General features: G+C 39.8%; 2 protein-coding genes across 6 annotated transcripts in view; one reads left to right on the forward strand and one right to left on the reverse strand.

Annotated features, from left to right (window-relative positions):
• The window catches only part of LOC129365523 (zinc finger MYM-type protein 4-like), a 20,890-nt gene extending 11,213 nt beyond the window's left edge, over positions 1-9,677 (reverse strand). For 3 of the 5 annotated variants that reach the window (XM_055038767.1, XM_055038766.1, XM_055038765.1), the window contains exons 1-14: positions 9,421-9,676; positions 7,697-8,282; positions 6,603-6,655; positions 6,375-6,521; positions 5,936-5,999; positions 4,646-4,842; positions 4,391-4,515; positions 3,390-3,615; positions 2,976-3,191; positions 2,679-2,829; positions 2,453-2,568; positions 1,504-1,884; positions 1,250-1,400; positions 359-513 (exon numbers count right to left, since the gene is read on the reverse strand). In XM_055038767.1, coding sequence (XP_054894742.1) covers positions 359-513; positions 1,250-1,400; positions 1,504-1,884; positions 2,453-2,568; positions 2,679-2,829; positions 2,976-3,191; positions 3,390-3,615; positions 4,391-4,515; positions 4,646-4,842; positions 5,936-5,999; positions 6,375-6,521; positions 6,603-6,655; positions 7,697-8,282; positions 9,421-9,459 — 2,607 coding nt within the window. In that variant the 5' untranslated portion in view covers positions 9,460-9,676. Of the gene's footprint in view, positions 1-358; positions 514-1,249; positions 1,401-1,503; positions 1,885-2,452; positions 2,569-2,678; positions 2,830-2,975; positions 3,192-3,389; positions 3,616-4,390; positions 4,516-4,645; positions 4,843-5,935; positions 6,000-6,163; positions 6,226-6,374; positions 6,522-6,602; positions 6,656-7,696; positions 8,283-9,420 lie in introns of those variants that run through there. The other 2 variants (XM_055038768.1, XM_055038769.1) reach the window with 2 other exon arrangements.
• A 1,005-nt stretch (positions 9,678-10,682) lies between these two features.
• adprs (ADP-ribosylserine hydrolase) lies at positions 10,683-13,906 on the forward strand. Its single transcript, XM_055038645.1, has 6 exons — positions 10,683-11,007; positions 11,825-11,921; positions 11,999-12,206; positions 12,299-12,486; positions 12,616-12,716; positions 13,420-13,906. Exons 1-6 carry the CDS (start codon positions 10,815-10,817, stop codon positions 13,782-13,784), a joined length of 1,152 nt encoding a protein of 383 aa, XP_054894620.1. The 5' UTR covers positions 10,683-10,814; the 3' UTR covers positions 13,785-13,906.
• Positions 13,907-14,139: the final 233 nt, after the last annotated feature.

The raw sequence follows: 14,139 nt of genomic DNA on the forward strand, positions 1-14,139 counted from the left end.
CTTTCTTCCTGTTTCTGCAGATAAGGGCTCCTATTCAGAATATTTACACACGAGTATAAAGTTTTTACTGAAATCTCCAAGGGAGGAATAACAGTTTTGTTTATACACACTAATCAGCGGAGGGGAAAAAGAAATCAACCTAAAAAGAAAGAATATTGATTTCTTACCCCGATATTTACATATTTTTTTTACATCCTTGATGTTCCTGAAAGGTAAATTATCCACAATGGATAACAGGAGATTCCACGTCTTTAAGACAGGTTTTTGTTTCCTTTTTCTGGGCATGAGCTGCTACAATGTTTTTTTTTGTTATTTGCTGAGTGAACATATTCTTATGGGACATCTGTCCTGTACTTACTCCGTAGTAGAGCACCGTGTACTGGGACATGCAGTGAGGTTTGCAGAACTCCTCGATCTTCCCTCCATAGTGACTGAGCATCATCTTCTGGCCAAGGCCACAGCAGTAGGAGCAAGGGCGCAGGGCGCGTTCCTGTTTGAAGAACTGCTTACAGTCTGGGGCGAAAGAAGGAAACGCCGTATTAACAGGATTAATGATCCTAAACTTGTCAGTGAATTTGTTAAACCTGCCGCAGCTGACCTGACTTCAGGATTCACTTTGTTTAGATCAAAATTTTACACTTTTCCAGATTCAAACCTTGAATCTGGAAAAGGTACGGAGGTACGGCGTTTCCGTACCTCGAAACGCCGTATTAGACTTTAAACAGATTCAGGCGGATCTTTTTATTGACAACTTTGTAAAAATGTAAACTTGCAAAAGCCAGAGATTATGAGAAAGGAGGAGGAATGTATTGATTTTGTCTTTAATTGATATGTGCATTTATTGTCTTATTTATTGTGATTTTTTTCTGATAAGAACTCTGATAAATTGTCTTGGCAAATTTGAATGAATGATAAAAATAACATCTACAATTATACTGTCAGTTTTTTAATACTTTTTTCTCCCATTTGTTACACAAGAGTGTAGATAAATATCAGTAAATTTGACTTTGCATCATAGAAAATGAAGAAATGCTTTTAGTTAGTATTTGTATTTTTAATATTTGTTGTGATAGATGCAAAATTCTCTAAGGCGCTAAAACACAGATCCAAATCAGCCACAAAATTCTGATCTGTAAAACCCTACTCTCCATTTTATATTATGAATATTTTCCAGTGTTTATTTTTTTAGCATGTTGAGTGAAGTAAATTTTTTGCATTACAGAAAATAAAACATTATCTTTTAACTTACATTCACTGCAAAAGAACACGTCCTGCTGACTGAAGTTGGCAACTTCATAAAGGACCTTTTCTTCTTTACAGTAGTCGCACACAGAGAGGACATTTTTCTGGGTGTTGTACTGATCACAGCACGATTTACTGCACAACAACAAAATACGACCCTGGAAGCGGACAAAAAAGCCGACATGAGAGGCATGAATGTTTGTCAGCAGGGGTTTCACAGATTGATAGAACAAAGTGAAGAGAGTGACTCAAATTTCCCACCTGGTGGGTGATTAGCAGCGGCTTGTTGCTGAACTGTTTGCTGCACTGATAGCAGGTCAGAGCAATGGCATCACTCAGCCCGTCCTCCAGCAGTTTGACAGGCTGCTCTAGGGGGGATCTGGCGTGAGCTTGTCCAGGAAGAGTAGGAGTGGACACGGCCGAATGCGGAGGCACTAGAGGGGGTACCGACGTGTAACTGGGGTGGTGTCCTGGGTATGGGACTGAAGATGAATAATCCTGAGGAATGGGGGGGACAGAGGTGGCCCCAGTTGCCCCATTGGCTGAGGTGGTGGGTCCCGGCTTTGGAGCATCCTTATTGGGAAGGTCCCTGAGAGACGAGGTTCCATTGGTAAGATCAGTCTGAGATGTGGGAGGAGATTTCTGTAAAATAATTGAACAAAAAAATTAATAAGAACATAATTAAACATTATATATATATATATATATATATATATATATATATATATATATATATATATATATATATATATATAGGGATGCAAATGATCAGTTAATGAATTATTGATCGACTAACAATTAATTGATAAGTGGCCATTTTCTCTTGCATCAATAGAATCTTTCCATAAATGAAGGGCTAAATATTTCACTTGTTGAATGTTTTTTTTTCTAAACAGAACCACATAAAGTCCAGTTTCCATCCCAAACTGTGTTGGGACTGTTTCTCTTTCCTGCTCTGGGATCTGTCCACCATTTTTGTTTCTTCATCAACTGGCTCCAGTTAAGGATGACCAGTGTTGCCCTCTGCTGGATGGAGGCCAAACTACAACACCAAAAGAGGTCTAGAAGCCTTGATTAGTTAATCAATTGGAACTAATTTTAATCTAACAAATCATTATTCAACAATTAATCATAGGTCTATTGTTTGAATTCTACATATTTAAATGATTTAATCTGGATTTTATAACTGAATATATGGCTGATGTTTTACCCTGAATGTGGTCACACAGGCTAAGGAACAGAAGCTGCGAATGGTGCCATCCACCATGGCGAGATGATACTGAGGAACTGCAGAAACTTTACACAGGCCGCAGGGGAATGAAGTACCTACAAAAACAGTTGAATTAAACATAAATTAAACTATCATGTTTTAATGCTAAGCCTTGAGCTTCAGTCTGCAGGACCAAACTAATAATGCTACATCCATGGCGTCGTACCTGTGAGGCTGTGGTTGGGAGGCCGACTCTGTTCCACACATATCGGAGAGCAGTACAGTTGAACTTTACCCTTGTGGTCACGCTCCATGATGGTAGAAGACACCACGGTGGTCTTATGACAGTTGGCACACTCTGTCGTCTTTCTGCAACTCTGCAGAAATAAATTGTTGCTCACAATTTTTCAGGGAGTCCTGATCATAAGATTTCTTTCTCTACCGACTTGATTTGAGAAAAACTGAAATTCAATCTAAAACAGCAATAGAAAGGGAAACGTCTACTTCAGTTCTTGTAACATACCTGTTTAAAGGTGCCAATGCAGGTGGAACTACAGAAGTTGAGCTGAGACTTTTCAATGGTCAGCATGTGACAGGAACCCGACTTGCTGCTGCAGTAAAGCCCACAGCCTTCGCAGCAGTTCAAGGCAAGTTGGCGCTGTTTGCGCCAGGCTAAGAAACAGTTGTCGCTGCATAGTCTGTGAAGTTTTCCTTGATAAGTGACTTCATGCTCAATCTGCTGCAGAAATAATGATCAAAGTCAAAAACACCAAAGGAGCTCGAGCTAAAAGGGACAAGAACAACGGCAAAGACATCTCAAGGACACAATCCATGCAATAAACTTTTGTTAAAGATAACTTGCATCATAGTCAAAAGCTAAACAGAAAAGCAAAAAAAAAAAAAAAAAAAAAAAAAAAAAAGAAAAAAAACACCATGCCTTGTTGGTGGATTTGCAGACGCCACAGAAGGGTTTTTCAGCTGGACGCTCCACTGGTTTTTCAGGTGGCTTCTCAGGCTTCCTCTCAGGTCGTTTATCAATTATTAATTTTTCGCCTTGTTTCTTCTTGTGTCTGTATACAGACAGGCAGAACTGGCCACAGAAGTGCATGAATGTGCTGTTTTCTGCTGGGACCGTGACCATGTCCCTTGGCTGAAGGATTTCCCTGCAAACAGAGCAGTGGGAAGAATAAATCCAGATCATCGGTTCTCCAACGCGGCACAGCTCTCAGGTGATACCAAGTTTGCTTCTAATTGGTCGAGAAGTGCTTCATGACGTTTCCTCCCCAGGAGCCACAGGCTTCAAGATACAAAATGAAGATCTCCACACTCCACATACAAAATGAAGTCCAGTTGTCTCTCAAAGAGGTAAAGCATCTCAATTTTGGACCAGTCAAGGCAGATTTCTGTTGCAATTGTTTTTGTGCTGAAAGCTGATCAATGAAGATGTTAAATAAAGATTCTAATGCTCCTGAATCATAATCAACTCTTTTTGTTTCGTCTCAGATTAAAGGTGGAAATCAAAGTAAAAACCAAATGTCTCTTTGACTTGAACATTTCCTGTGAATTTGAAGGGTTTAATTAGTGTAGTACTCGTTACTCAAAATTTTGCTAGTAAATTAATTTTCCCCATAGAAAGTAGATGAGACAATAAATATAATTCTTGGTTGGCAGTTATTGTTGATTTTTTTCCATATTATTTTTAGTTGAGTGAATTTTTGTGTCAATTCCAAATAAATCTTAGATCTTGAGAAAAGTTCAGAAATGTCATGATTGTTCTTTTTATGCTACACCTATTATTGGTAAATGAAGATTTATAAGTTCATAAACCCAAAGTTACTGGTAGATTTTATGACTGAGACCTTCAAAGTGACTACATATATGGTAGCTAAAAAAAGTAATGAAAAGCCTTGATGTGTTGCAGCCTACAGGAAGTTCTACCTGTTGCACTGGAAACATGCGCGACCCTTTGAGATTGGTGGAAGATGCCCGGTCAGACAGACTGTGGAGCAGAAGAGCTGAGTTGAGCCTTTTCTTTGGAAAGCTGTTTGGCCTTTCAGCAAAACCTAGAAAATATTAAGACAGCATGCTTTAAACACCCATCTCCTCCAAATCTACAAAACAGACCATAAGTAAAGAAAAAGCAAAGATGTAACAAAATCTATCACCTAACGTATGAACCCTGGCAAACTTTACCTTGGCGCAGCCGCTGCAGCGAACACTCCCAGGTACCGCAGGTGGAGGAGGGCGTGGAGGGAATGCGGTCAAAGTGGGTATTGGAGTCGGGACTGAAACTGCTGGTCTAACTGGGAGGGAAGCCACGGCCTGCAGGACGGCCCCTCTGCTGGGGATTAAAATATGCGTCGTGGTCGGGGCCGGAACAGCTGGAGGCACTTGGATTAATAAAAAGGAGGGGCGGGGGATACATTTTTTTTTTAAACTAAATATGTAACCGTTTGTTATTAATAACCAGTGAGTCTGACTATTGGTTCGGAATGAATTTGTGTTTTTTAAAATTTAACTAAGAACTCTTGATCTAAGATAAGAACAGAAATAACGCAGAAAGAAGACAAATTTCAAATTCAAGTGCTGGACAATAAATTACGTATTCCAACCAAGGAGGCTGAAACTTTTCTCAAATTAGCCACAGATGACTGAAATATTTTCAGAAATACAAGCATGAATGTAAGAGTCAAACAAAGTCACTTGTGCTATAAAAGTAGTGGAAAGAAAAAAAAAACAAGGTTCTAGCCTCCTCTTGTAAATTTTCAATGTAGCTATCGAGGTTTATGTAGAAGCTTTGACAGGCTAAAGACCGTCTTCAATTCCCGTTTTAAAAATTTTTTTTTTTGAAATTCCAAGAAAAAAGGAGTGAATTAGAGGCTGGATGTTCACGTAACACTGTCTGACCTATAATATGTGTTTTGTTGTACAGTGAAAAGAAAAAGCTTTTTTTCCATTAAATATTACCTCTGAAATGTTTTAATCATCAAATTATTTCAATCATAATCCCTTCAGCACTACCGCAGCCCACCTGAAGAATTTGCTCTTTCCACTCCTGTCTTTTCATATATCCTTTTATATTTTAACATCTGTGGTTTTGTGCTAACGACAGGCTTTCCTTGCCTGAGGCAAGTTGCAAAAAAAGCAGAGTGAACCATTTCTACATTCCCACCTGTGACAGCTGCAAATATGCAGCAATGTCACAGCAACACAAGGACAAACTGCAAGACTAACAGAAAGAGAGACGATGCTCCCCAGAGCCCTTGTACCAAACTACTACCCAATAAATACACAAGACAGACAAGTAAAACACGGTAAAAAAAAGTACAACATGGCTAAAGATAAATAGTGTAACAAAAGCTTTAGTCTTAGTCCGATTGGGGTCTTAATGACAACAATTTATTTTACCACCTTTTTCTTCGAGACTTGTCTTTTTGAATAATCAGCCCCGTTACTTTTAAAGTGAACAGTAAAGACACTCACTGGTAGAAGACGTGAAAGTGTTTCCTCCTCCTACAGAGAAGACAGAGCTGATCCTCAGCTCTTCCTGAAAACATCAAGAAAAAAAAAAAAAAAAGCAACATCTTTACACTCTTACTTGGTTTCTTGGTTTTATGTATCAGGACATTGAAAATGAAACCCAGCTCCACTCAAGAATAAACAAAAAATTTAATAGTGAGCAAGACCTGCAGAAAATAACAAAATATTCACCCTCAAAGGGAAGAGTTTGGTGACTGCTGTGCATATGCTCATAGGTGAGTTTAAAGACAAAAAACAACAGAATCTTTGGTAAATAATTTTGAAGTTATATTCCAAAGAAAAATCTGTGACTACTCAACCATGAATAGACTGTACTTTAAAAATGATCTAAACTGAACTTTCCTTACAATCTAAACTGAGACTTCACTAAATCTGCACCTACCTCTTGCTCCAGCTCCTCTTTGATTTGCTTAGTTGGGTTCTGAGGAAGCAAAGCAGCATCATAGCCTTCATCAATCGGCTCATCCTTTATGTTTATCTTGGGAGATGGCGGAGGATTACGGTCCTCCAATTGAGTGTTCCCTGATGTCTGAAAAAAATCCCCAACTTTTATGGATATCTGGCGCCTATTTGAAAGTGAAATTACTCCAAATTTTGTTTAATCCCTGACCTCTTCCTGTTGGCTGTCTTCCGTCTCCTCTGTCTGGTTCAGGCCCCCGTCAGCTAGCAATAAGGAGAGAAAGTGTGTAAACAAAGAGAGATGATAGCACACCATTATTTTACCACAACTAGCAACATAAGAGAAGTCCTTGGCCAATAACTGACTTCCTCCTTGTATTATCCACTATTACATGGTTGCTCAGTGGAACGAAGCAAAACAACTTTTTTTTTACTTGGTTTTAAGCTCATTGTTTGTGTCAAGATGACTTTCAAAATTTCCAGAGCTGTTTTGCCCATTTTCTAAAGTTTAAGTACCAAAGTCCACCACATGTACTTATGAAAGTGATTTTGTGTTTACATTTTGATGAGGAAGCACCAAAACCAGAGACAGGAAGGAGGTAAGTAGATCCACACAGTGAAGTGAATCTGCATGGCGGTGCTGATGACAGACGGAATGACATATGACTAGATAAGGGGTGCCAATTATGAAAAAAAGAAACAAAAAAAAAACAAACAAATCTGTTTTGATTAACATTTAATTTGAAGAAACTTACAGATTGAAAAGAATTCATCTCCAGCTCATTAGTCACCAACAAATCTTTAATTTACATTATAGCTGCTGGTAAGCATTTATCGTATTTTTAAAAATCAGTTTTAAGCAATGAGCTCCAAGTCAATGAGGCTGCAAGGCTTCCTTTCCATCACCTTAATCTTTAGATCCCTCAACAGATTCTTGATCAGATTCAAGCTGGGTTTTGAACCAACTGGGCTTCTTCAAAACATTAAGATCGCTTTCAATTAAATACAAAGATTTCTTTAAATCTGAATCTGTCAGTAGGCAGGGTGCCTTTGAGCTTAAATGTGTCAATGCCTGCACATGGATAGATGGACAGATGGCTAAACAAGCAGATTAAAGGATGGAACCTATGTTCATACAATAGGATAGTGAATAAAGTTTGCAAAAACAAATAGTTTTTCCACACTCTAATTTCCAGACATGAAGAGTACTTTAGTAGTTCATATATTGTTCCAGAAAGTGTTGGAGCATTGTATTTAACAGACTGGTGATCAATTTCTTTCTTAAGAAACGTTGTAGAGTTTTACCTTTGTCGTGCTCTGGGGTGTTGTCCTGGGAGGAGTGGGAGGTGTTGGCAGACTCGGTGCTCCCCTCATTCTCTTGCTCCTCCTCTTCAGCTTCAGGTTTTTGGTCGAAGGGGTTGCTCTGAGACGCACTGTTTTCCTGACCAAGCTGACGTATTTTGCTGGCCTTACCCACATCAACATCTTCTAGGGAGCCCATCGGCAGGGCATAGTGCCAGTCCTCCTCATCCTCCTCCTCAGGTCCATAAGAGGGAAGACCATCCAGTGCATCATCAAAAGCTGCTCCACCACTCCCTCCACCTCCTCTTTCTCTCCTCACAATATTAAATGAGGACGGCTTTTCAGAAGCGGACGAAGTGAGGGGAGGAAAACTTGTCTCTCCTGTCCCCTCATCCGTCTTTTTCTCTTGTCTGCTCGAGTTGCTATCTTCTTCAAGCGGCTGGCTTTCCCCTTGTTCTAAAGTTTCGTCCAGTCCCTTTGATTCTGGCTGACCGCCGCTCTTGGAGGAACCCACAGAACCTCTGGAGGAGTCTGCAAACTCTCCCAGCCCCATCACTTCATCGAACATTCGGGACATCTCCTCGTCGCGCTGAATAAAAAAAAAACACAACAGGGAAGAATCCCCTCAAGTTTTTAAATATAACTGATAAGCATTTAGAAATTTCTATCACTCAAACTAACAAGGTTTCCTCCAAATTGATGCTCAGTTTTTTTCATCTAAATTATGTTAATAAATTACTGCTGACTAGCTGAAACACACCCATAAGGTGGTATCTACACTTTAGTTCATCAATCTTCTCTAATCCAAACCGGGTCATTGAATGTTTGGACACACTCCACCAAGTATTAAGCATAATGGTGAGATATAATGGGGATGCACCATGGAGGTATTAGCATAATGCACAAAGTGGGTATAACTACATCATAACCATAACTTCAAATAAGCAGCTTGATGGTACCAATCAAAACTGCTTACGCAATATATAAAACCTTTACTTTAACCAAACTGAGAATTTGTAGACCACTTTTAACAAGCCAGACAATAACAGAAGACAAATTATGCTACAAGTTTGTTTATAACTACAAATAGCATGTGGTAACATGTGTAACTTCATAAAGGTACCCCTAATAAGGGGATTCCTTTATGAGCATTTCTGACCCTCTAGTTGTGGGATCCTCCCTAGTATAACATGGATCCAGGCCTAGTATGGTCCAGTTGTGTGCAAGAGGCGTGTCACCAACTCTTTAATACTAAGTAGTTAATCACCGTTTCATTCACTTTTAGATGTATAAATAGTCGCAAACGGACAACATTTGCTTAGGATAATTTAAAAAGACTGTGCAAATGTTACGGCTTCAGAAGTCACTGCGGGGAATTTAAAAAAACTGACTAAAATCTGCTATTTTTATTGTTCAGCAGTCCTTGGTCGTGTTTTGTAAGAAATGGAGGCAACTGCAACGCAAGCCTAAATGTGTGGGTTAGTACAGGACCTAAAGGTGTATAGAAAAACCAGCTGAACGCGGTGAATGTTTGCGTTTTCCATTTTTTCCCCCCTGAAACAAGATGCTAAGCAGGGCTATGTAGCGAGCTAGCCGATGCTAGCCGAAAAGGATCACCTCTCCACCGGAAGCTGAACCTAAACTACAAAGGTTAAAACGAAGCCTCGCTAATTAATACATTTAGCTGTACCCGTCTGCTGTGACCACGTATCATTTAATTTTCATACCTTTAAACGTTTGAGTCGAAATTCCTCCGACTCCGCCATGTTTTAATTATGCAGCAGACGCCGCGCTTCCAGATGCCCACCTCCTCTTTTTTCCTCCTCCTCCGCCTCAATGGTGCCACAAGACGGACCAACAAAAAATATGATGCATTTAATCAAGATTAGCTGCTCATTTAATTCTATAAATAATACACGCAACTATTAAACACCGAGTGTTTTATTTAGTGGCATTTTCAGAAAATACACAACTACTTTAACGTAAAAAAAAAAAAAAACGCTTTACCGTAACTCCCAGATTAAGTGCTTCTTTTCTATTTTTCTATTATTAGCGATGTAATAAATGACATTTTGCAATCAAAGTAATAAAAAGGCTTTCGGTTTTTTTTAAAGCCTTCTCCTGATACCCTTCTCCAGACTTCCCTCAAATGCCAACACTAGCTTATAATGAGGCCAACACAGTAACTTGCTGGATTAGAAGTTAGTGGTTTTTCCGACGGACCTCAAATGCAACATGAGGCCAGGCTGCTTTTGGGCTTTTCCTTCCCAGCTGTTTCTAGGACGTTTAAAACTTTCCTGTTTGATGAAACTTATATAGATTATCCTGAGATATCTCTGCTGGAGGACAACTTGACCTGTTCTTCACTCTGATATCTTATTCTTCTACTACTCTCGAATTAGCATAATTTGTTGTTATTTTAACTGTTAACTTGATGTTTTCTCAGTTTCTCTCTTCTCCCCACCTGGTCTGATGTATTTGGCTGTGGTACCTACTTAAAGCAGAGCATTTCCTGGGATAACGCTGCTCAACACTAAATGTTCTCCTTCGCCTGCTGTTACTTTTTATTTACATAGCAAGTGGACTTGCTGCATTGTTTGACAACTGGGATCAATTAGAATGTGTGTAGGTTGAATTGTTCCGCAAAATGCACTGAGACAATTCATAGCAATAATAATTACATTAGGTCTCATGTTCAGCAGTGCGCGAGCTCCACCAATCTATTTGTGTCGTCATTTTTAATAGGTAAAAAAACCGACTACAAATTGTTACGTGTATGTGGAATTATCTTAATTTAATTTCAATATAATCATCAAATCTGTTTTAACCAAACATTTGACAAATTTTGGTGCACACATATAACGTAGCACTTGGTAGTCGGTGTCGTTTGCCAGTTAGAAATGTGAGTACCAGAAGCTGCTCGAGCTCGATTGGTACGTATTCATTGGACCAGCGGTGGAAAGAAACTCTAGGGTGTCATAGTTCTGTGCTGAACGAGCCAAACCTTTAACCGGAAACTAAACACGGTTCAGGAAGCAAACCGCTGACATTTGTTGTCAACGGCCCTTCTTGCTGTCAGATAGTAAATACTTCACAGCACGTAGGGCGAAGGTGCGCATGAATGGCAATGATGGCAGTGAGAGCGGCGGCCTCGGCAGCGGGAACTCCGGCCTCCATGTCCCGCTTCAGGGGAGCGCTGGTGGCGGCTGTGCTGGGAGACTGCGTCGGTGGAGAGTTTGAAGGAGCGGAGGAGGTTCCGATGGAGTCCGTTCTGCAGCACCTGAGCGGCCTGGAAGATGAAACTAAAGGAAACGGTGAGTCCGTAAATGCGTTTAAAGATTATATTTTGGGAGACTGGGCTCAAGAAGCATTTTGTTTCCAGCAGCCTGTCACAATTTGTGTCTTTGAATCGCACAGCTTTAACAAGAGAAGCATGACATCACAGTGTTGTTTATTTGCTCTACATAGATTTTTAGGCAATACTTTTCTTAAATGTTCAATTTGATTATTTTGGATCTGTAGACACATCACCAAACAGCATGCATTTTGCTGCATTTAATCTTTAAAATGAGCAACAGATGCTTGATGTATTAATGGATTTATCAGTTGATTCCCAGTTGCTTTCAAAACCACTGTCTGCTGCTTCTGTTGCCTTTAAAGGACTAGCAATTGATTCAAGGACTCTTACACAATCATCCCACTTTTATGTTATAAATTGTCAAAGAGATGCTGTGAATAATTTAAAATGTGAATGTTACCACAGTTGGTATTAGTCACGAAAAGCCTGATCGTTGTGATCCTACGTTTTCAATCATTACTGCTCATCTCAGGTTTTCAGGAAGTTGGCTCCAAAGTTGAGAAGCCTAGCTTTTTACTATAGTAGCTCACAAATTCTAGTAAAATACATTGTTTGTAGTTTTGACATCAGAAAATGTGAAAAACCTTTAGGAGCATACCATATTTTTGCACAGCAGTTTAAGTTTCTGACCCTTCTGTCATTTTGAGCTTCAGTTAGTTTCCATTTTTACTTTTGCATGTAATAAAAATAAAATTACCTGTAACTCTTGAATAGGAGTGCTTCAAAACTTGAGCCTTGAGCAACGTGTTTAATCTGAGTTCTGCGTTTTAAAGGGGTCCTCGAGTACAGTGATGACACTGCGATGACGCGTTGTGTGGTCCAGTCTCTTCTGAACCGGTCTGGATACGATGAGCAGGACTTGGCCCGCAGGTAGACTGATGCCAACATTCCTGGTTATTTTAAGTCTAATATCAGAAAGTTTTAACCTACATTTTTCACACTTGTAGGTTTGCGAAGGAGTACAGTGCCTCCCCCGGCCGAGGTTATGGTTCTGGAGTGATCCAGGTGTTGAAGAAACTTGCCTCCCCCCAGCTTGTTGACGTTTACCAGCCAGCAAGGGATCAGTTTAACGGTCGGGGCTCGTTTGGAAACGGCGGGGCAATGAGAGCGGCCCCCTTCGCGCTGGCTTTTCCTAATTTGCTTGATGTTAAACGGGTCCGTGGTGACCCTGTGATGTTTAAAAACGGCAAAATCCCCAATGTAAATATGAGGTTGATCATCACTTCACAGTTTATTTTTCTTTGCAGTTTGCCCGTCTTGGTGCCATGCTGACACACTCCTGCTCTCTGGGTTACAACGGAGCTGTCCTGCAAGCATTGGCTGTTCATCTGTCCCTCCAGGGGGCGCTCAGCCTGCCTCAGCAGTTCATAAGTAGGCTGATAACAGAGATGGAAGAAGTGGAGGGTGAGGAGGAGGCTCTTCGTGATGCCAGAATGTGAGTTCCCAGTGAATAAGAGCTTCTCCAGAAAAAAAACACAATAGAAAATTTAGATTTTTGTCAAAAAAATCCAAAACTCTAAAGGTGGTCTCTCTGCAGTTTTCTGAATGTCTTGTATCTTTTCAGTCTAAAAGAAGCAGAAAAACCATTCTGCGAGCGTCTCCACAGAGTCAGAGACTTGATGGACAGAAATAAAGTGAGCATAGAGGAAGTCATCTCTGAACTCGGTCAGTAAACTTCCCCACTTTGTCATTTGAATTCATATTAGAACTTCTATCTGTGTGTGTTATTATTATTTTTTTCTTGAAAATTAAATAAACATCCAAGGATTATATTAGAGATTCGGATCAAGCACAGAAACCAGGTCCTGATGTTCTTAGATGAATAGAAAGTACAACTAGCTGCAGGAAAGTGGTTTAATTGAGTAATATGATCAATTATTTAAATCAGAAATGGCTTAAAAGAAACATAAATCTCTTTTTGAATGAAATGTGCTCAAATTCAAAGATGCAAAACAAACCATTTAAATTATGGTCAAAAGAGCGCTAGAACCTGTTAACAATGAACAAAGTACTCAGATGTTTTATTTAACTTTTCTATTTTCATTTATTGTTTCTTGGGGGTTTCATTTGTTTTTCTGACATTTTTAATATATTTTCTCATCTATACATTTATTATTTTTTACTATGCAGATATGTATTTATATGTTTTCGCCACCAGTAAACTTGATGGCAAGTTTGCTTCGATCAAGTTAATTTGTTATTCAACACAGAAAGTTTAGGTATATAAATATATATATATTTTTATTGCGGTCTGTTCAGCTGCAGTGCATTAATTAAACTGGTGGCTGTGGACAGGATTGGTTTGATTCATTTTACTTGTGAAGAATTTTTAACCCCCCCCCCCCCGTCCCCGCTGTTTTATGTCCAGGAAACGGTATTGCAGCGCTACACTCTGTCCCCACTGCCATCTTCTGCGTCCTCCACTGCCTTCAGCCCCGGGACTACCTTCCAAAGAACTATGGAGGCCTGGAGAGGACAATAGCATACAGTTTGGCCCTGGGAGGTGACACAGACACCATAGCCTGCATGGCCGGGGCCATCGCTGGGGCCCACTACGGCGTGGAGGCCGTTCCTCAGAGGTGGATGAGGTGCTGTGAGGGCGCGGAGGACGCTGACATGAATGCAGCACGGCTTCATGCGCTTTACCACCAGACGTCACAAGGGGGTAGAAGTGAGACAGAGAGCTGTGAGGACAAATCTGAGTCAAACGGGACTGAGAAGAAAAAGGACTGATGTCATCAAAGACGATTTCACTGTTTGGATCCAGCCAGTGTTAAGAACTGCTAAGTTGGTGTAGAGAAGTGCTTGTTTTTGAAACTGTCCACTTGTGGTTTGTCAAGAGACTCAATATAAAGGTGAGCAAGATCAAATAGAAACTTGAAATTCATATTGTAAGCTCATCTGTTTTAAGCTGAATAATTTTTAGTCACTACAAATTGTCAATCAATGTTTTTTCTCATTAGACGATTAGTAAATCTTTTAAAACTCTACATTTTTGAGTGTTTGATTTGAGCCAACTAGAAATTGTTTTACCTGAAAATAAACATAACTCAATGTAGTAGTTATTTAATGCCACATTAGCAATAAC

The sequence above is a fragment of the Poeciliopsis prolifica genome, unplaced genomic scaffold (genome assembly GCF_027474105.1).
Source record: "Poeciliopsis prolifica strain line A6 unplaced genomic scaffold, Auburn_PproV2 SCAFFOLD013, whole genome shotgun sequence".
NCBI lineage: Eukaryota > Metazoa > Chordata > Actinopteri > Cyprinodontiformes > Poeciliidae > Poeciliopsis > Poeciliopsis prolifica.

What these genes read in the sequence shown, in the direction of transcription:
- adprs (XM_055038645.1), top strand. Translation starts at nt 10,815, where the DNA reads ATGGCAATGATGGCAGTGAGAGCGGCGGCCTCGGCAGCGGGAACTCCG. An exon ending in ATTTGCTTGATGTTAAACGG is followed by an intron (nt 12,207 to 12,298) that starts GTCCGTGGTGAC and finishes TTTTCTTTGCAG; the next exon opens with TTTGCCCGTCTTGGTGCCAT. An exon ending in GCTCTTCGTGATGCCAGAAT is followed by an intron (nt 12,487 to 12,615) that starts GTGAGTTCCCAG and finishes GTATCTTTTCAG; the next exon opens with TCTAAAAGAAGCAGAAAAAC.